This window comes from Pipra filicauda, unplaced genomic scaffold (genome assembly GCF_003945595.2).
Source record: "Pipra filicauda isolate LSUMZ 115617 unplaced genomic scaffold, ASM394559v2 scaffold913_size85590_pilon, whole genome shotgun sequence".
Taxonomy (NCBI): Eukaryota; Metazoa; Chordata; class Aves; order Passeriformes; family Pipridae; genus Pipra; species Pipra filicauda.
Genome location: NW_024105102.1, coordinates 32,949 through 52,799, shown reverse-complemented (window position 1 = coordinate 52,799; position 19,851 = coordinate 32,949). Strand labels below are relative to the sequence as shown.

The following is a 19,851-nucleotide window of genomic DNA, read 5'->3' as shown; positions in this document are numbered from 1 at the left end:
GAAATAGGGAAAAATTGGGAAAAAATGGGGGAAATTTGGGAAAAATGGAAGGAATTGAGAAAAAATGGGGGAATTGGGAAAAAATAGGAACGAATTTGGAAAAAATGGGGGAATTTGGGAAAAATGGGGGAATTCAGGAGAAATGACGAAAAATTGGGAAAAATTGGGGAAAAATTGGAAAAAAGGGGGAAATTTGGGAAAAATGGTGGAAATAAGGGGAAAATTGGGGAAAGAAGTGGGAAATTGGGGAAAAATGGAGAAAAAAGTGGGAAATTTGGGAAAAAAGTGGGAAATTTGGGAAAAATGGATGAAAAATTGGGAAAAGTGAGGGGAAATTTGGGAAAAACTTGGGTGTCCCCACCAGGTTCGGCCCTGCCATGGCCTCGATGGCCCCGGGATCAGGTGAGGCTCCTCCCTCACCCGCTAACCCCTCCCGCTCCACAGGGTAACTGCCCCCCCCCAGTCCAGGTTGTGACCCCTCCTCCACTCTGTGGCACCTCCCCCACTTAAAGGCCCCTCCTTAATTTTATGGCCACTCCCCCACTCTGTGACCCCCTCCCCCACTCTGTGACCCCCTCCCCCACGCTGTGACCCCTTCCCAACTTTATGGCCCCTCCCCCACTTTATGGCCCCTCCCCCACCCCCTGACCCCTCCACCACTCTGTGACCCGTCCCCAACTTTATGGCCCCTCCCCCACTCTGTGACCCCTCCCCCACTGACAGCTTCTCCCTGCAGAGGTGTGGGCAACTACCCAGGCAGGATGAGACCTGAACCCGGCAGGCAGCAAAGTCCCTGCCCTGGCACGAAAACCCCAGAGCACAGGGACCCTGCTCTGCAGGACAGCCCCGGGCACCCCTGGCTGCACCCCCACCTTCCCAGCCCGCAGCCATCCCTGGGAGAAGGAGCCCACCTGCACTGTCCCTTTGATGGTGCTGCAGGGAAGGCTTGCCCTGGAGAACATCCTCCTCCTGTGCAACAGAGAAACTGGGAGAGTCCTGACAGAGGCGCAAGGCTGTGGGATGTGGTAGCTTTAGGAGATTCCTCCAGGAACACAAGCGACATTGCCCTGCACCTGTAGACTCACTCTGCAGAGGACTGTGAAGTTGTGTCCCCAAGGGAAGTCTCAGCTGAACACCTCCCATCTTTCCGCTGCCTTTAACCTCCCTCTGCCTTGCTTCTCTTCTCTCGTGGCTGCAGGCAGTGCCCTCGGCCCTGCTGGGCTGTGCAGAGGAGCTGCTCCTGGGCAGAGCTGTCTCTCTGCAGTGCTGCCCGCTTGCCAGGAGCTCCCTGTGTGCCAGGAGCCCGGCCCAGCTGAGCAGCACAGCAAGAGCCAAAGGCAGCCCTTTCTCTGCCCCTCTGGGTTCCCCACAGGTGTCCCTGGGGCTCCAGGGGAACCTGCTGTGGAACAGGCTGAAGGAAACAATGATGTTCCCTCTTCTCCCCTCTTCAGTGACACTTCTTTCCAGCAGTGACATTTCTCCCCTTAGAAAATTAACAGGGTCTGATGATCACCTTTTCTAGTTTCATCATTACACAGGGCGCCAGGAGGGTGACAGCAAAAGATCTAATAACTCCCTGGCACAGTGGGGGTTTTCCTGGAGTCACACACAGAATTGTGTCAGGGCTCTGAGAGGTGTCCACACCTGAGCTGGACTGATGCACTGCTCACACACACTGGGGTGTTCAGAGACACGAGTCCTTCCCTGGCACACACACAGGCAGTTCATTGCAGCAGGGGCAGTGTCTCCCTGGGCTCCTGCTGCCAATCCCAGAGCCTGGAGCCACCTCAGCCCTGGAGTGCTCTCACTCTGCCCACTCCTACACTTCAGATGAACATTGGGGTTTTCTGCTCCCTGGAACTGCCCAGTCCAGCCCCTCCCTGGTCCCCCCATCTCCCTGCCTCGCCCCATCCCAGCAGAGCAGCACAGTCGTTTCTGGTCGTGCAGCAAAAAAGGGAGGAAATAGAGGACAGGGACAGTGATTGCGTGTCTGGACTGCTCAGGAGATCATCAGCTCAGGTGACAGCTCCTGCAGCCCCAGGGCCAGACTCGCTTCCCAGTGGCCCAGGCAACTGCTGCCACGTGGGCACAAGCTCTGCTGCCCAGGAGGGTCCTGTAGTGCAGGGGTTTGCAGATGACCATGTAGCGGTCGTAGGACATGATGGTGAGAAGGGCGATCAAGAAGAAAAACACCTGTGCAGCTCATCCTGAGTAGGAGATGCCCCTGGTGTTCCAGAGGGAGTTGGCCATGGCCTTGGGGACAGTGGTGCAGATGCAGCCCAGGTGCGTGAGGGAGAGGTGGAGCAGGAAGAAGTGCCTGGGGGTGTGCAGGTGGTGGTGGCTGGCTATGGCGCTGAGGATGAGGCCGTTGCCCAGGAGGGCAGCCAGGGAGAGGCCCAGGAAGAAGCAGAAGTGCAAGAGCTGCAGCCAGGAGGAGGAACTGGGGGATAGAGCTGCTGTTGGACATGAGCTTCCTCCGGGCCTCAGGAAGTGTCCAAGGAGGAAAAGGCAGTGAAAACTTTGGGGACAGATTTCCCAGACCAAAGCCCATGAATTCCTCTGAGCATCTACCCTCATCACAAGTATCTGCAGTCACACATGTGTAGATTCTGGACTGTGGAAGACAGGCTTAGCATGACTTTAAGATGATTTCTTCTGAATTTTTTGATTTATTTTTCTACTACCAGGTCTGAGAGCTGTGTCACAGTAACACGGGGGGTATCATGGAACCAAAGGAACCCGGAGACATTTTGGAATCCCACGTGTTGGGTCTGTCTGAGCTGGAGTTCATTTTCACGTGCGGCCCCAACGAGGCAATGGTGGTGTCAGGTGAGTTCGGGGGGTCTGGGGGCTCCTGGTGACCCCTCCAAATCTCCCCCAAGACTCTGGGGAACCACCCAGATCCCTCCAAGACTCCTGGGGACCCTCCGAAAGCCCCCCTCCTGGGGACCACCCCTCCACCTTTCCCCCTCCCCCCCCCCAATCTCCTGTGCATCCTCTTAACCCTTGAAAATCTCCTGGGACCACCTGAGACCCCCAAACTCCCTCCTGGGGACCCCCAAACCCTCTTCAGGACTCCTGGGCCCCTCCCGACCCCCTCCTAGAATCTTTTGGGTCTCCCGAAGCCTTTACGGCGGATTCCTCCATCCGTTTTTCCCCCCGGACTGCTGGGGGTCAACCCCCCCAAGAAACTACTGGGAACCCCCCAGTGTCCCACCACGAGATTCCTGGATCCCTCCCCTCCCAACCCCCTGTGGGTGCCCCCATCCTTTCCCCCCCTCAAAAATACTCTTGGGGGTCCCCCAATGTCCCTCCCAGCCCCCATCCTGCCGGGGATGGATTTGGGGGGATCTCCTTCCCCTTCCCTCTGGCCTGAAGGCAAATGCCCTCCCTGTCCTTCTTCCTTTGCCCCCAGGCAGAAAAGAGAAGAGAAACAGGTATTTGGCCCTGGCAGGTGTGGGTGTGTGCAGGCTGTGGTTGAGTGGCTGAGAAGGGTAAGGAGGGGGCTGGTTTTTGGGCAGAGTCCAGCAGGTGATGTCTTTCGTGTCTGGCAGTCCTTGGTCGGCTCCACGACCATCCAGCTGTCAGTGCTCATGACATACCCATCAGCCCCTTTTCTTCTGGGCTCCTACACTTGCCAACCCTAAGCTGCTCCTAAGTTCTCTTGCTGTCAGTTCATAAAGAGGTCTTGTCAAGTGTTACTGATTTAGAAACTAAATCAGAGTTTAGAAACTAAACCCTGACATCTTTGTGTGAAAGGGCAGTGCTGGTGCAAAGCAGTGTTGAGCTTCACATTGGGTGACTTGTCAGCTTCCTCTGCATCACCCATGCACCCTGGGTTTCTTTGAAAAGTACTTTTCACTCCAAATGTGACGACAACACATTAGCCTGTAGGACATCCTGTCCCCAAATGGATAACTGTAAATATGAATAATAAAAAAGTGACCCCCTCCCTTATTCAAGAAAAGCTTGTATCTCTGTACTAAAAGCATCCAAGTGTCATGTCCCCCAGTTTTCTATCTGACAAGGGTTTGGAGGGGCTGCTTTGTGCAGGGAACCCTTTGGGGGCCCCTTGCAGATGGGTGGGGCTGCACTCTGGGGGTGTGGGGCTTTGGTTCTTTGGTTGCCAGGGGCCACTGTGAGTCACTGAGCCAGGGTGGGGACAATGGGCAGGGCTGGCTGGGACAGGCTGTGGTGCCTGTGACATAAAAGGGAAGTGTCCTCGTGGGGCAGCTCTGCAGGGCCCATCAGGGGATGCTGCCCAGTGCAGCCTGTGCTGTGGGGAGTGCGCACACAGGGAGAGGCTGGGCCGAACGAGGGCCGGGGCAGCAAGGCCGCCCCAGGGAGTGGGTTCTGCCCCTGCCTGCAGGGCCCAACCCCCGGCAGGAGTGCCTTGGGCAGGGCCCGGTGCTGCTGCTGGGGCAGGGGGTGAGGCCTTGCCGCCTGCCAGCTGCCTGGGCCCCTGTCCTTGCTGTGCCACATCCCCGAGGCTCCCGTCCCCGCTCCCCCAGCGCCAGCTCCCTCCTTCTCAGCCCCAGCCAAGCCCTTCTCTGTGTCCTCCTGCAAGCCATGGCTTTCACAGTATTCCTTTTGGTGCTGGTGCAAAGCATCATCCCGTCCCTGCAGGCAGTCGGGGAGGGGCTGCACAAGACTCACTGATCTTGGAGGTCTTTTCCAACCTGAAGGACTCTTGGATTCTGTGATCGTGTGCTGGATTCAGCTGGGTCTGTGTTAGCAGCATTAGTTTGCTCCCAAAGTTTCCTTGCTGTCAGCTCTTGTGGCCTAAGGCTTGAGCTCCTTTAGCTCCTTGTGCTGAGCTGCTGATGGGAAACGAGAGGCCTCTGCGAGCAGATTCATGGTGTTCCCTGTAGAACAGTGAGAGGGAAGGTGTTGTCAAGTGGGAAGAGGAGTACTGTTTGTGTGTGGCCTCCTATGTGGCCTTGGTGCCTTTGAGGGCCTTGAAGGAGAAAAGAGCTTTGTTAAAGTGAGAAGGGAAATAGTGTGTTGGTTGTGGGAATGGGAAGGGAAGAGGAACGGTGAATGGGAAGGGAAAGAGGAATGGAAAGACATCTGCTGATGCTGTCATTTGTTATGTCTGCGTGTAGCAGGGAGATTGCCAAAACTGAAACCAGTACACAGTTGAAAGCTGAACAAAACAACATTTATTCCAAAGAAAGTAGCAAACAAAATGAGAAACCGAGAGACAGAAAAGAGAAGGGAAACAGGCCCCCAAGACAACCCTCCATTCACTCAAGTGTTACTTACCAGGTTGTCTTGCTGACCCCAGAATGCTTAGAATTCCCCATAGCAGAAGCTGCATCCTCATTATACTCATGAGCCAATTTTCATTAATGTGAGGAAAGCTGGGAGACTGTAGAAACATCAGTTGAACTTCAAAGTCTCCTGGTTTCTTTCTCTCCTCAGACTCAGAATCAGGGTTCTCCCCTGTTTTCAGCCCTGCCTCCCAACTGCCAGCCCGACTCCCAAAATTGCATACAAAGATTACTCCCACATCAAAGGTGCCAGCACAAAAAGCTCTTGCTGCCCATGGAGTCTCCAGGCTGATAAACCAACTGAACCACCAAGGCAAAGCTTCCAGGCTTCCTTTCCTGGCGATAAGGGCTGTTGTTTCCTGTTTTCAGACCTGCCTCTTAGCTGCCTGCCCTATTCCCAAAATTGCATATGGACAACGATTCCTTCCAGACCAAAGGTGCCAGCACAGAAAGCTCTTGTTGCCCATGGACTACCCAGGGTGACACAAAAACTGCACCATAAAGCCAAAGCTTCCAGGCTTTCTTTCCTGGGGATTAGGGCTGCTGTTTCCTGTTTTCAGACCTACCTCTCACAAATGCCAGCCCTACTCCTAAAATTGCATATGGACGAAGATTCCTCCCACATCAAAGGTGCCAGCACAGAAAGTTCTTACTGACCAAAAGTCTCCAGGCTGACAAACCGACTGCAACAAAAAGCAAAGCTTCCAGGCTTTCTTTCCTGGCCATATGGGCTATTGTTTCCTGTTTTCAGCCCTGCCTGCCAAATGGCAGTTAGAGTCCCAAATTCATACAGACTAAGATTCCTCCCACACCAAAAGTGCCAGCACAGAAAGTTCTTGCTGCTCATGGAGTGCCCAGGCTTCCCCACCAAGTGCACCACAAAGTCAAAGCTTCCAGTCTTTCTCCCTGGGGATAAGGGCTGTTGTTTCCTGTTTTCAGTCCTGCCTCCCAACTGCCAGCCCTATTCCCAAAATTGCATATGGACGAAGATTCCTCCCACACCAAAGGAGTCAGTACAGAAAGCTCTTGCTGCTCATGTAGTTCCCAGGCTGACCCACTGATATGGTTTGAAGCTGGCTCCCTGCCAAGTCTCCAAACCTTACCACAAAAAGCCCCCTCCCCCCACCCCAAACCTCAGGGAGAAGAGGGAGAAAAACAACCAAGAAAAACTGAAACGAGAGAGAGACAGCTAAAGCAATATATATAATATATTTACACTTATGTTAAGTTATATACAATTGAAATATATATACAATTTCACAAGGAAAGGGGAAAGGGAAGGGGGAAGCGAAAAAGGAACAAAACCAAAATAAAATATGTATATATATCCTGATCAGTAGCCCAAGATCTAGCAACTAAAAGAATTAGCAAAGAATATCTTACTACTTTCCTTGGGACAACGGAGAGTCACGCTGGAATGAATGATCATCGGCAACCTCCATCTCCCAAGGTCAGCAAGGCCTTACCAGGCCTCGCTCCCCAACCTGACAGACTCAACAGCAGGGAACCTGCACCTCCAAGCCACCGGAAGGAAAAAGAGACTGAAGGCCTTTCCTCCTTTCTTCTTATACCCTGGCTTACGTAAAAATCGTAGGGAATACTGGGTAAATCTGGACACTTCCTTGGCTACAAACTGGTCACCAAGGAAGGCCTAGACCAAACTATCACACCCACCAGTTGGACAACAAAGCCAAAGCTTGAAGGATTTCTTTCCTGGGAAAAAGGGCTGTTGTTTCCTGTTTTCAGCTCTGACTCCCAACTGACAGGCTGACTCCCAAAATTGAATATGGATAAAGATTCCTCCCACACCAAAGGTGCCAGCACAGAAAGCTCTTGTTGCTCATGGAGTTCCCAGCCTAGGCCACCAAGTGCACCACAAAGCCAAAGCTTCCAGTCTTTCTTTCCTGGGGATAAGGGCTGTTGTTTCCTGTTTGTTACCATGCGTTCAAAATGACAGCCCTACTCCAAGAATTGCATACAAACAATGATACCTCAGAGGCGAAAGTTTCCAGTACAGAAAGCTCTTGCTGCCCATGGAGTGCTCAGCCTGGCCTACCAACTGCACCACAAAGCCAAAGCTTCCAGTCTTTCTTTCCTGGCAATAAGGGTTGTTGTTTCTTGTTTTCAGACCTACCTCCCAAGTGCCAGCCCTACTCCCAAAATTGCATACGGACGAAAATTCTTCCCACACCACAGGTGCCAGCACAGAAAGCTCTTGCTACCCATGGAGTCCCCAGGCTTGCCTGGGAAGACAAAATACAAGGAGGTAGAAGTGAAAAAATAAGAGTTCGCTAACAAGAAATATAGCAGCAAAAACAACCATACCAACAGAACAGTTCAAAGCAACAGCAGAGAGAGAAACTGCCTCCTCTTTCCGCCCCTACCCCAACTTCCTTTTGTAAACAGGTAAAACAAGGGATCAACACGTGCCTCCCTTCCCCCTTTTCCCCCTGGGGGAACAAAGAACAAAAAACAAAACCAGGGGAAAGAGGGGGCAAAGCAAAATATGGGAAACTCTCTGGTCTGAGATCAGTGTTGCTGCCCAAGAACACGCTGACTCCAGAGGTGTCCAAGGGGGGCAGAGCCAGCGACTCCGGTCCGTGCAGCGGTGGGGGGGAGGCAGCAGCTCTGCTTGATTCCATGGAGTTCTGGGGAGGCGCAGTGTCCCCTTGGTTCCACGAGGCTCTGAAATGTCTCAGGGTTCCTTTGATTCCGTGAGGCCCTGGAGTGTCACAGTGGCCCCTTGACTCCATGAGGTTCCTCGGTGTCAAAATTGCCCCTTGGTTCCATGAGGTTCTAAAATGTCTCAGGGCTCCTCTTCTTCCATGAGGCCCCACATGTCAAAATAGCCCCTTGGTTCCACCAGATTTCAGTGTCCTTGTGTTCCTTTGTTTCCATGGGGCCCTGCAGTGCCACAGGGACCATATTGTTCCATGAGCTTTCAAAATGTCTCAGGGTTCCTTTTGTTCCATGAGGCCCTGCATGTCCCTTGGTTCCATGAGACTCCACAGTTTCCCTGTGTTCTTTTGGATCCATAAGGCCCTGTAGTGTCACAACTGCCCCTTGATTCCATGAAGTTCAACAGTGTCCCTGGATTCCTTTTGTTCCATGAGGTTCCCCAGTGTCACAATGGCCTCTTGATTCCATGAAATTCCACTGTAACCCAGGGTTTCTTTGTTTCCAAGAGACCCTGCAGTGCCATAATGGCCTCCTGATTCCATGGCTTTCCCCAGGGTCACAATGGCCCCGTAATTCCATGAGGTTCTGCAGTTTCACAGTGGCTCCTTGATTCCAGGAGGTTGCACAGCATCATCACAAAGCTGAGCCCATCCTGATGGAAGTTCTGAGGAGGTTGGGAGGAACTGTGACAAAAGGGACAAGATAACTGGGAAAGGAAAGAGGGGCTTGGCCAACAAAGAGGAAAGAGTTTGGTGAGGTAAAACCAGGTTCAAGTAATGCTGAGGGTGCGGAAACACTGACTGTGCAAACATTCCTGATGGACCTTTATGCACTTTGTAACCTCAAGCCCCAACACTACCCAAAAGTGCTGCCCCTCCCATGGAAAGGAATCCACTGCTCTAATTCCAAGACAGAAAAAGCCCAAACCCAGAACTCCAGACTCTTATTTGTCCTCTAATGCCCACCCCATTCCCAAACCTGTATTACCAGTATGAAAAGCCAACCTTTAATCCTAACCCAGCCCAAAAAGCTGAACCAGACACTGCCAGCAGAACAACAAACCTGCCAAAGTTCTGCCTAATCCCCACCCTGAGCTCTAAACCCCAAGCCTTGACCATTAACCACCCCCACAGCCCTTGGGAGCAGGGCAAGGACCTGGAGGGCCCAGAGCAGGCCCAAGGGGTTGGCAGAGGGATGGGAGGTGACCTGGATCTGCTCAGCCCACGGCACACAAGGAGCAGAGGAGTGGGAATGCTGGGAGGACTCAGCTGTGCCTCAGGATCCCAAGGGGGCCCAGGGCTGGGAAGGCGCTGCCAGGTCACCTCTGTCCCAGCCCTACCAGGCAGCAGCAGCCTTGGGCACCAAGTCAGGGGAGCTGTCTGTGCACACCCTGAGAGCTGCCCCTGCTGAGAGTCACTCTCAGGGGCCCTGAGGAGCTCTGGGATCTGGCAACCCAAACCTCCTGGAGTTTTAGAAGGCAAAGGGGCCAGTCCTGCCCTGGGGGCAGAATGACCAGAATGACCCCGAGATGAAGGCAGGACCCTGCTCAGCTCCGGAGTGACCCCCAGGAGAAGGGCCTGGGCTCTGAGAGGGAGGTACTGTGGCACAGGGGCTCAGGATCCAAGTTAATAAGGCCAACTGCACATGGGGCTGCCTTGGGGGGAGTGTGGCCACCCAGACAAGGGAGTTGTCACCCCTCGGACTCAGCCCTGGGGTCACCACATCTGGACTAATCTCTGTCTGTCGAGCTTCCCATACTGTAGGAAGGAGAAACAACTGGAGAGGGTCTAGAGGAGATCTGGTTGGGTACTGGAACAGTCTCCCCAGGGAAGTGATTTACAACAACCAGCCTGACAGTGTTCAAAAACTTTTTAGATGACAGGCACATGGTGTGACTCTTGGGAATGGTCCTGTGAAGGGCAGGAGTTGGAGTCGATGATTCTCATAGATCCCTTCCAACTCAGCATAATCTGTGATTCTGTGATTCTGCCAGGATGGAGCTTTTCTTGGTACTGGGAAGAGAAAGAAAACCCACCAAGTGCAGCTTGGAAGGTTCAGACTGGAGGTGAGAAGTGTTGCTCAAAGGGGAGCCTTGTGATGTAAGAGGACACAAAGAGAGTATCTGGATCATCCCATGGTTTTGTGTTCCAGGGAACAGCCAGAGATGGGTGCAGAGACATCAGTGAGGGTCTAGAAATCAGTGCTGTGAGAGGCGTGGGAAAGCAGGAGGGGTGTGTGCAGCCTGCAAGGCCAGAGCAGCAGCAGGGCCAGGGCAGGACAGCCTGCAGGAGAGATGGCCAAGGGCTCTGGTAGGGCTGCAAGGCCCAAAGGCACCCAGGCCTTTGTCCCCTTGCCTCTGGCAGCTGCCTCTGCCACTCAGGTCACCACAAGCAACTTGCCTGGCAGGTTCTGCCCTTGGGTTCTGCCTCGCCCCTCCCTCAGCAGCCTGGCAGGGGTTGCCCAGTTTTGGGCCTTTGTTGTTCCTCCCCCTCCCATCCCAGTGCCCCCCAAACAGCCCTGAGCCAGCCGGGAGGGACAGGATCTGCTGGGCCAGGGCCTGGGGCTCAGCCCTTGGCCTTTGTGCTCCACAAAACCAAGGCAGGCTTTGCTCAGCATTGCAGGGGCCTGCCCAGAGCCTTTGTCTGCCTGCACTCCTGGCCTCCAAGGAGCTGCTCCAAGGAGTCCCTGGGGAGGCTTTGGCAGTGCCTGCCCTCAGTGGGGCCCAGCAATGCTTCAAGGCACTTGGAGTTTGACTTCTGACTTCTTGAGCAGCTGCTTCAATCTTCTCTGAGTACCTCAGGATCATGGACTGGGCTGCAAACACACCGTGGGGCTCATTAAAATCCAGAAATCCCTCATGATCTCTTTGTCTTCCTTTAATTGGCTTCAAGGCAATTTCAAAACAAGTCTTCAAAGTTTGTACTTTTTTTGTTTTAATTCAAGGATAGACATTTTTTAGTTCAGAGAAGAGGTGATAGAGGTGTTCTCCAAGTGATCTTGATGTTGAATGTCTCCTCAGGAAATCTAGACTGACCCTGTATGATCAACCTTGCCCCTCACCCCCCAACCTCACCAGTTCTGACATGGCCCATCTTGGACTGACAGCTGATGCAGCTCCAAACACACTGTGGGACCCATTAAAACACTGAAAAACAAGTTATTTCCCTTCCTTTAATTGTCTTCAAGTCTTCAAGACTTCTACAGCTCATTGGAGTTGTTTTGTAGTTTAGCTAAGGAGGAAGATTTTAAAGTGGAAGTCACGAAAAATATATTTTTTTTATCAAAGAGGATGATTTACACAGAGCCTTGGGATGCAAGAGGGTCAGGGTGCGAAGGATTTGGATCCAAAGACAAGGGGGCAAAAGAGATTAGTAGCACTTAATCATTGATCAATTGAACAATTATCAAGTGGTTTGATAGTATTTGCTACAATTTTAACAGTGACTGAATTGTAGATTCACAACAACATTAATACCACAGTCAATTCACACCCACAAGCAGGCAGAGATGTGTGCACACATCAATAGTTGGGTAAGAATAAATGATTCACTTTATATAAATATTCTCATTTTGACAATCATTAAAACCTGTGGGACAAAAGTGGTTCAATCCCACTTCTGTAATTCCTTACATTTAATTTGTTGATATAATCTGAGGCAAAGATTGGATCCCTTATTCCTTGAGGCTCCGCAGTGCGACCATGGCTCCTTGATTCCATGAGGTTGCACTGTTTCCCAGCATTCTTGGGCTCCATAAGGCCCTGCAGTGTGACAATGGCCCACTGATTCCATCATTTTCCCCAGTGTTACAATGGACCCTTGATTCCATGAGGTTCCACAGTGTCACAATGGTCCCTTTGACTCCAGAAGGCCTTGCAGAATTATAATGGCTCCTGGATTCTGTGAGGTTCCACAAGGTCACAATGGACCCTTTGGTTCCCAAAGGTTCTGTGATGTCACACTGGCCCCTTGATTCCCTGATGTTCCACAGAGTTCCGGAGTCCTTTTGATTCCATGAGGTTCCGCAGTGTCCCATGTTCCCTTTGGTTCCAGGAGGCCCCAGTGGATTCCAATGGCCCCTGGATTCCAGGAGATTCCACAGTGTCCTGAGGTTCTCTTGTCTCCCAGACTTTTGGCAGTGTCCTGGGGTCCCTTTGTTCCCAGGAGGTTCCTTTGTTTCCATCAGGCCCTGCCACATCCCAGACTCCCTTTGGTTCCATGAGGTGCTGCAGGGTCACAATGTCCCCTTTATTCCAAGAGGTTTCTCCATGTCCCAGGGTTCCTTTGGTTCCATGGGGCTCCACAGTGCCAAAACTCCCTGGTTCTTATCCTTCCAAAATTTGTGGGCCCATTCTACCCCTGCCTGGGACGGAGCCCCATTGTGTTTGTGCAGGAATGGATCCATGGCCATCCTGCCACTGCACCAATTTAATGCTGCACAAACGTCACTGCAGGCCCGACCCTGGATGCAGGAACAGTCTGGGAACTCCAGGCCTGCTGACATTCAGCAGAGCCAGTCGGGGTCCCAAAGAGCACAAGTGATTGACTGCAACCCCTGCAGGTCTCTGGCATTGCTGGGGACAAAGGCAGGAACTGCCAGGAGCTCTGCAGAGCCCTGACAGTGCCACTGCAATCCCAAGCTGCATTGCCCGGGGCAACCCTCAGCACAGCCAAGGCCACAACCCTTCCTGAAAGGTGTCTCTTCTGGGCAGGGCCAGGGGGACAAACCCCTCCATCTGTCCCTGCACATGTTATGTCCAATTCTCACCCCCCACTTAGGGACAAAGTCAGGTTACACTGTGTGTTTAGCTTTGCATTTTCATCACTCTTTTGTGCTTCCAACACACACACACCCCCCAGTCTGGGCAGTCTGGCCCCCCAAAGAACACAAGACCTGACTATTTGTGGCTCCTGCTGCAGGGGCTGGAACTTGGGCCCCAATCTGTGCCAGGAGCAGAGAGGTCCCTCCCCACAGAACCTTCTTGGCAATGGAGTTCTTAAGAAAACGAGACAAGCTGTGGGGGTCACTTGCAGGGCACAGCCAAGGATGTGCCTTGACCAGCCTCCTGTTTACCATGACCAGTTTCTTCAGCCTCTTTTCTCTCTGTTTTCTCATGCTTGTTCCTCCAGAAACCACTGGGATCCTCCCCTTGCTTTGGTTCTTTCCTAGACATCCCAGGACAAGTCTTTAGAGGTGGTGGATCCTTTTGTCATAGCAGAAAAGAGCCTGAGAAAGAAAGAATTAATGCCAAGTGCAGCTGGGGAGGTCCCAAGTGGACATGAGGAAAAAGGAATTTCACTCCATGGAAAATACTGTGCTGCAACACATCACCAAGGAGGAGTCTGGATGAGGCCAAGGCTTTGTGTGTGCAGGAAGTGCCAGGGAGGACGCAGAGATGTCGGTGCAGGAAGGTGCCAGTGTAGTGGGGCAGCCGGGGGGATGACGACAGCCTGCAGGGAAAGGGGCAGGGCATGGACACCGTAGGACAGCCTGGGTTGGAGAGGAGAGAGGGATGGGGAGAAACTGAAAGGCCCTGACACAGCCACCTTCTGCAGGCCTTTGGCCATGGCTGCTGTCTGTGCCCCTGATGCCAGGAGGAGACAAGTGGCCCTTGCAGCCCTGGGGCCTCACGGCCTCCTTGTCCCTGCTCAGCAGCCTGGCAGGTGCCACCCCATGGTCCTGCCCTTGGCATTGCACATCCCGCATCCCAGTGCCCCAGGAAGAGCCCGGAGGAATGAGGCAGGGACAGGATCTGCCTTCCCAGGGGCTGGGGCTCAGGGCTTGGCCCGTTGGATTAAGGAAACACATCCAGGTTTCCTCAGCATCAGAGCCACCTTTCCCTTGCTTGTCCATCCTTGTCATCACCGTCTGCAATTTTCTGTTCCAACTGGAATCTGGGGACACTTTCACAGTCCTGTCCCTCAGTGAGACTCATTAGCACTGCAAGAAACTTTGCAATTTCAATCTCACTTTGACTTCTTGAAAGGTTGTTTGAACTTACTCTCAGGGACTGAGTCTCATGTAAACACCACCAAACACCCCTGGGGGTCATGAAATGCCTGGGGCTGTGTCTGTGCTGCTGAGCTGGGCTGGGCTCCTGGCACACAGGGAGCTCCTGGCAAGCGGGCAGTGCTGCAGAGAGACAGCTCTGCCCAGGAGCAGCTCCTCTGCACAGCCCAGCAGGGCTGAGGGCACTGCCAGGGCAGCTCAGGGACACCAGCAGGGCACAGACAGAGCTTCAAGGGGCTCAGCACTGGCAGGATGGCTGAGAGCTCCCTGCAGGAGGAATCTTGGCAGGGCTGCACACGGTGAGTCTGTGGCTGCAGGGCAGTGCAGGGGCAGCTCCTGGAGGCATCTCCTAAAGTTGGCCCAGCCCCAGCTGATGGGATGGGTGAGCAGGGGCTGTTTTGGGGCACTTTGGAAGAGCTGTGAAGCCGGGGGTTCAACCAGGGGTGCCCAGAGCTGTGGGGCAGAGCAGGGTCCTGCAGCCCAGGGCGCTGTGCTGGGCAGGGACTCTGCTGCCTGACAGGGGCAGCTCTCAGCTGGCCCGGGAGCTGCTGCCAGGGCTGGGGGAGAAGGGCTGTGGGCAAGGAGCAAACCTGGCAGGGGAGGGAGGATCTTTTCCATGTCTCACTGTTGCAGGGTCAGACCTGCTCACAGTTCCAGACCACTACACCATATTTAATGCAGAATTGTTTGCAAAGCTCAGAAAAGACAGGGGCTACAGGAAAGGAATTAGTCCTGAGGTGTGTTTCCTGCTTAGGCATTGTAGCATAGATATTGTTCTCTCAGTTCAGGAGGCTGCACTGAAATTCAAACTCTTTTACTCTCAGAGATGAATATTTCAGGCAGGATCAGAAATGAACACAGGATCCTGGGCAGTGCTGAGCCTTCCCTTGGGGGTGGACACTCTCCTGTCCCAGCCCTTGGCTTCTCTGTAGGAGGGCTCCTGTCCTGCTCTGTCCAGCACAGCTGCACCTCTGGGCTGGCACAGGGGACACTTCCCAGAGCTGCCCTTTGAGGCAGCGCTGCCCTGCTCTCAGCACAGATCTTGGTGGGGTTTTTAAAGATGAATCTGTGTGTGAAGTCACCTTCAAGGCAGCCCAAGGGAAAGTGCAGGGCAGATGGGAAACAGGCTGAGAAGAACTGCAGCTCTCCTGTGTCGGAGGACAGAAATTGTGTGAACAATTTCTATTGCATTTCTGAGACCTTCACCTTGACATGGCTGGGTGCAGACAGTAAAAAAATACTGCACCACTAATATGGCTGCAGGCCTTGTGCCAAGGTGAAGGAGGAGTTGTTCTGGCAGGAAAACAAGTTTTATGGACACCTGCTGTTATCCAATTAGTACTGTACACCACAGTATGTTTTCCTTATGTATCCAATGTAACCTGGGGAAGAATCACATGTCTGTGTGTCACAGGCAGCATATAAGCTGTCTGTCCTCTAATAAAGGGGACATTTTTGCCAATCATATTGATTTGTGTGCATTTCTGTCAGACCCCCTCCGCCGTTATCTGGCGCCCGTTTAACAGGGAGTGCTGCTTCGCCGAGTTCTGCAGGGACGTAAGGCGAACGGAAGGAGCTGAGGGAAGCGGTCGTGAAGGCAGCGCTGTCCCCGGCGCTGCAATAAAGGCCGTGCGCACGGCACAGAGAAATCTCGCCTTGGCCCGGTGAGTCGACCAAGGGAGGAGGCATGGGGCCCGCGGCATCCAAAGAGGATGAGGCCGTGGAAACGGTGCTCCAATATATAATCTCTCTAGGAGAGCCCGTTTCTGATGAAACAGCCCCTAAGGGGTTAATGGCATGGGTGAGAGCGAGGAATCTACTTCCCACTGCTCGAACCTCCTTTCCGGTGTCCACAAGGGACGCTGTAAAGGAATTGTTTTGGGACGAGATCTCTACGGGGTCAGGAGCCACTAGAACGTGTACTCTGCTTTGGCGTCTGGCAGTTGGGTCGCTACAAGAGTTAAGTCCTGAGCGACGGGAACTCATAAAGGTTCGGACAGCTCTGTCGGGAGGTGGCGGGACTACGGCGGGTCCCCGCCCCGTTCGGTCTGCTGTAGGGGAGATCCCCGTGCCTGCGGCTGCGCAGTTGCGAATGCTAGGACCCTTAAAAGCAGCGGGATCACCTCCCTTTAGCACCGTGCATGTAGCAGCAGGACGTGTGGGGGCTGCAGGAACATCACTGGCGGCGGAGAATGAAGCTGGAGCCGCGCCCGCGGCCCCGCTCTCTCCTGCGGCTGCGCGGTCGGCAGTGTCGCTCCTCACTGTGCCTGCTGCTGCGCATGTGTCAACTGGACCGACACTGCTGGGAGCCTCCGCGTCCCTGGATGGCGCTGCATCGCTGGCGCCTGACGCCACCATGCAACCCGGAAGAGAGCCACTGTGGATCGCTGCCATGGCAACAGACGCTGTTTTCGGACAAAAAACAAACAAACAAACAAAAAAACAAACCACCGTTTCCAGGTATGGTACATATGAAAGAAAGTAGCAGCTATTGAGCCTTGCATTAGAAGATGCTATATTAGCACAACGAGCAAACGAGCAACACTGAAAAAGTGCCACTTCTTGTTGACAGGAGAGGCAGTCCTTCCCGTATTTTTGTTAACTCTCATGTTAATTGTGTTGTGTGTCCAATGTTGTTGTGAGCTCACTGTATTGTTAACGGTACCGTGCTTGTGTGTGTGTGTGGAGAAGCGACCACACGTTTGTTAGTAACTGTTAAAAGCCAGAGGTGAGAGTCCGGGAGAATTTCCTCCCGTTAAAGTGTCTCGGGTACACATAAAAGCATAAAAATTCCCTTTAGGATTACTTAAACAGCTGCCAGAGTCAGGCGTGCGGGCGCTGGGGCCGCGCGCCAGGGCTGGGAGCTGCGCGCTGGGGCTGCCGCTGCGCCGAGCTCGGCCGTGGGGGAGGCGGCAGAGGCAACCACGGCAAGAGGCGGCAGGGGCACCTCGGCGACAGAGGCACCTCAGTGACAGAGGCAAGAGGCGGCAGGGGCACCTCGGCGACAGAGGCACCTCAGTGACAGAGGCAAGAGGCGGCAGGGGCACCTCGGCGACAGAGGCACCTCGGCGACAGAGGCACCTCGGCGACAGAGGCACCTCAGTGACAGAGGCACCTCAGTGACAGAGGCAACACCGACAGCTACTTCTGCAGAGCCAGCCAGACTTCTGCGGGGATCCCCGGAGCTGCACGGCGCACGGAGCAGCGGCTCGGCGGTGACTGGCTTGCGGGGCAGTAGCCCCGCAGAATCCAGGCATGTCAGTCATTGAGAAGAGAAAGCAGAATCTCTCTCTTTAGTCCTTCTACTCACTTGTAGATAATTTAAAACTAAAAGATTGTGTTTTACTAAAAGTTAGCATGCAAGAAATTTTAAGAGTTTCCCGGAGAATGAATCTTTATATAAAAGCTTTAGTGAATTGCCTTGTTTTTAGTTACATTTTACCCCTGTAAAGACCTTCTGCCCAAATTTCATGTTCAGCCTTAGCAGGAGACATAAGGTTCACACAATAGAGATCATTTGTTGCTTAGCAACTGGGTGGGACTCAAACCACCTCCAGCAGTTTCTCAGAACTAGGGAGAGAGTAGAACTTATCTTACAAAAACTACAAATCTGCAAATAGGATAAATGGAAAGCTGGCAGGCTGAGGATTTCCTTAATTCTTAGGTAAAACATCTCTCTATCTTCCTGTTATAAACTGAGAAGTTGTTGTGACAGTGGAAATCACATCTTTAGGATTGTGTCTAAAAAGGTTTACTCAGCTGATTTTAACATTTGGATGTTTAGTTTACATTCCTGTCTGATATTATTTCTTTTCCTTGGTCAAGCTTAGTGAATTCATAATTTTTTCCTTTTTTTTCTTCTGTGTTTATGACAGAGTTGCAACTTTGAGTTGCATTTCATGTACTGTTTAAGCAATTGTTAATATTCTATTTATAACATAGCAGCAAGTACATTTTTTTTTTTCAGATTTTAATATATATCTTCTGTCGTGGATTCGTACAGTATGTACAGAGCAGTCTGGTCAAACGAACCGTATTATAAGTTTTTAAATGTTTTATAACTGCTGATATAGCATACAGCCTAATTGCTTTTCTAAAAACACTACTCGAGCACACACTATGCTGTGAAGTTTGACTTATCTCTCTTGGCACTGATGTTATGTCAACAGTTACACTACATGAATTTCAGATTATTTTTAAAATAACCTAACAAGATGCAAAATGTGTGTGTTTAGTTTATACCGATAAAAGAGCAGATTGCTAAATTACACTTTTCCAAAACCATTGATGCGTGAATTAGAACTTTTTATGCCCATTTGATTTATAAAGCAGAAATGTCTGGAGACCACATGATAATCTGTCAGGAAATCAGTAGAGATTGCAATAAAACTGAGTTACTAGAGTCAGGTTGAATTTAGTAAAATTTCTCTAGTTTTCCTCCCAATATAACGATCTCAAAGCTAGATTTAGTTAACTTTACATTCGAGAAATTATTTAAAACCTGTGAGCGATTTAGGATTTTAATATAACAGGTGTGGTTTTTACCTGTTCTGTGCTGTTGTTCCACAATTATGGAGTTACACGTTCTTACAACTAGTTATTTGTATTCCTTTGTGCTGCTTATGTTGTGAATTTTGTTCTCTTCCTGAAATTTCATAGGTAAAAGAACTAAAAATACGAGCAGATGATGTAGATCACATCTAAGGAACCGGCTGCAAGCTGGAATCTGGCCTTCTATATCCTTCTGAACTGCACATGTAGCTTAAGGCTGAGTATTAAACAGAATAATCAAACAGTATTTTTTCACTGTCATAGACTTAAATGCACTAAATATATTGAAAAGTAAGTAAATTAACTTTTACGTAATTAATTTTTCCTTCCTTCTTGGAGTAGTGGGCAACATTTCTACGGTGTTCTGAAGAGAAAGACCTTTGTAGTTATATTTTTAATTTTTTGGTTATATTTTTAGTCTCCTGCTGAGATAGTGTTAATTATAATTTTGGAAAAAGAGAGAAAATGACACAAAATCTTTAATTTAATCCCAAGTGTATGGTCTATATTGAAAAGCCCTGGGATGCACCTGGTATTGTAATTGGTATGACTGACAATACCTCTCCTATGCCTTCAAATAATCCTTATTCGTCTGGTTATATCACAAGTCAAAAATGTTCATTCTCAATCTGTCATTAGTAATTGTCGTGAATAAGAGGAGCCCATCTGTGGCTCCGGTGAGCGCTCCGGTGAGCCTAGCTCAAGACTGGGAAGAGGATGCAAAATACAGGAAATTAGAGAAACTGTTCTAATTGTTTTTGTCATCTTTGTATTAATCAGAACAATAACTACAGCCATGCATTAACCATTCAATGCAGGCCATGCATCTAAAAGAACGAAATGCATTGGTTTTTTCTTTCTTGTATAGCAGACCTCTTGCCCTAATAGATCCCTGAATCTACTATTCCAGAGTTAAGGAAATCTCTGTCACCAACAAGGTGTTTCCACTTATTCTCTTTGTATGTGGTATTATATTGCTAGCAAACAAGAATCAGAGTTGGAATCAAAACTTGCATTTTTCTCCGGCATAGAAAGTTATAATATGATTACATTTGTATTATGAATTTGGCCGAAATTTGGAAACAAACTCTCCTGAACTGTGTGCTGCCAAGTTGTTCTTGCAGTAATCTTAAAGGTAGAGGCTAGAGCTAAGCCCTGGCTTCAAGAAGTGAAGGACATATGTGATGGCGTGTGCAGAGTGACTGCAACTGTGCTTGGTTTTGCCTCCTGAGATGGGGCAGACGTGTCACTAAGGGGAAAGGAAGACAATGGAAAACTATGGAACTTTTAACATCCTGAGGCCTAAGGGTTGTCACTGTATACAACGATCTGTTTCTGT

At 51.2% G+C, this 19,851-nt stretch overlaps 1 protein-coding gene and 1 pseudogene across 1 annotated transcript; one reads left to right on the top strand and one right to left on the bottom strand.

Moving 5' to 3' along the window:
• Positions 1–2,010: 2,010 nt before the first annotated feature.
• On the bottom strand, positions 2,011–2,467 carry LOC120325282 (annotated as a pseudogene).
• A 13,050-nt stretch (positions 2,468–15,517) lies between these two features.
• Positions 15,518–19,845, top strand: LOC120325283 (translation initiation factor IF-2-like). The gene is made up of 2 exons (XM_039391222.1): positions 15,518–16,421; positions 18,621–19,845. The coding sequence occupies exons 1-2, from the start codon at positions 15,649–15,651 to the stop codon at positions 18,622–18,624; spliced, it is 777 nt and encodes a 258-aa protein (XP_039247156.1). The 5' UTR covers positions 15,518–15,648; the 3' UTR covers positions 18,625–19,845.
• The last annotated feature ends 6 nt before the right edge of the window (positions 19,846–19,851 follow it).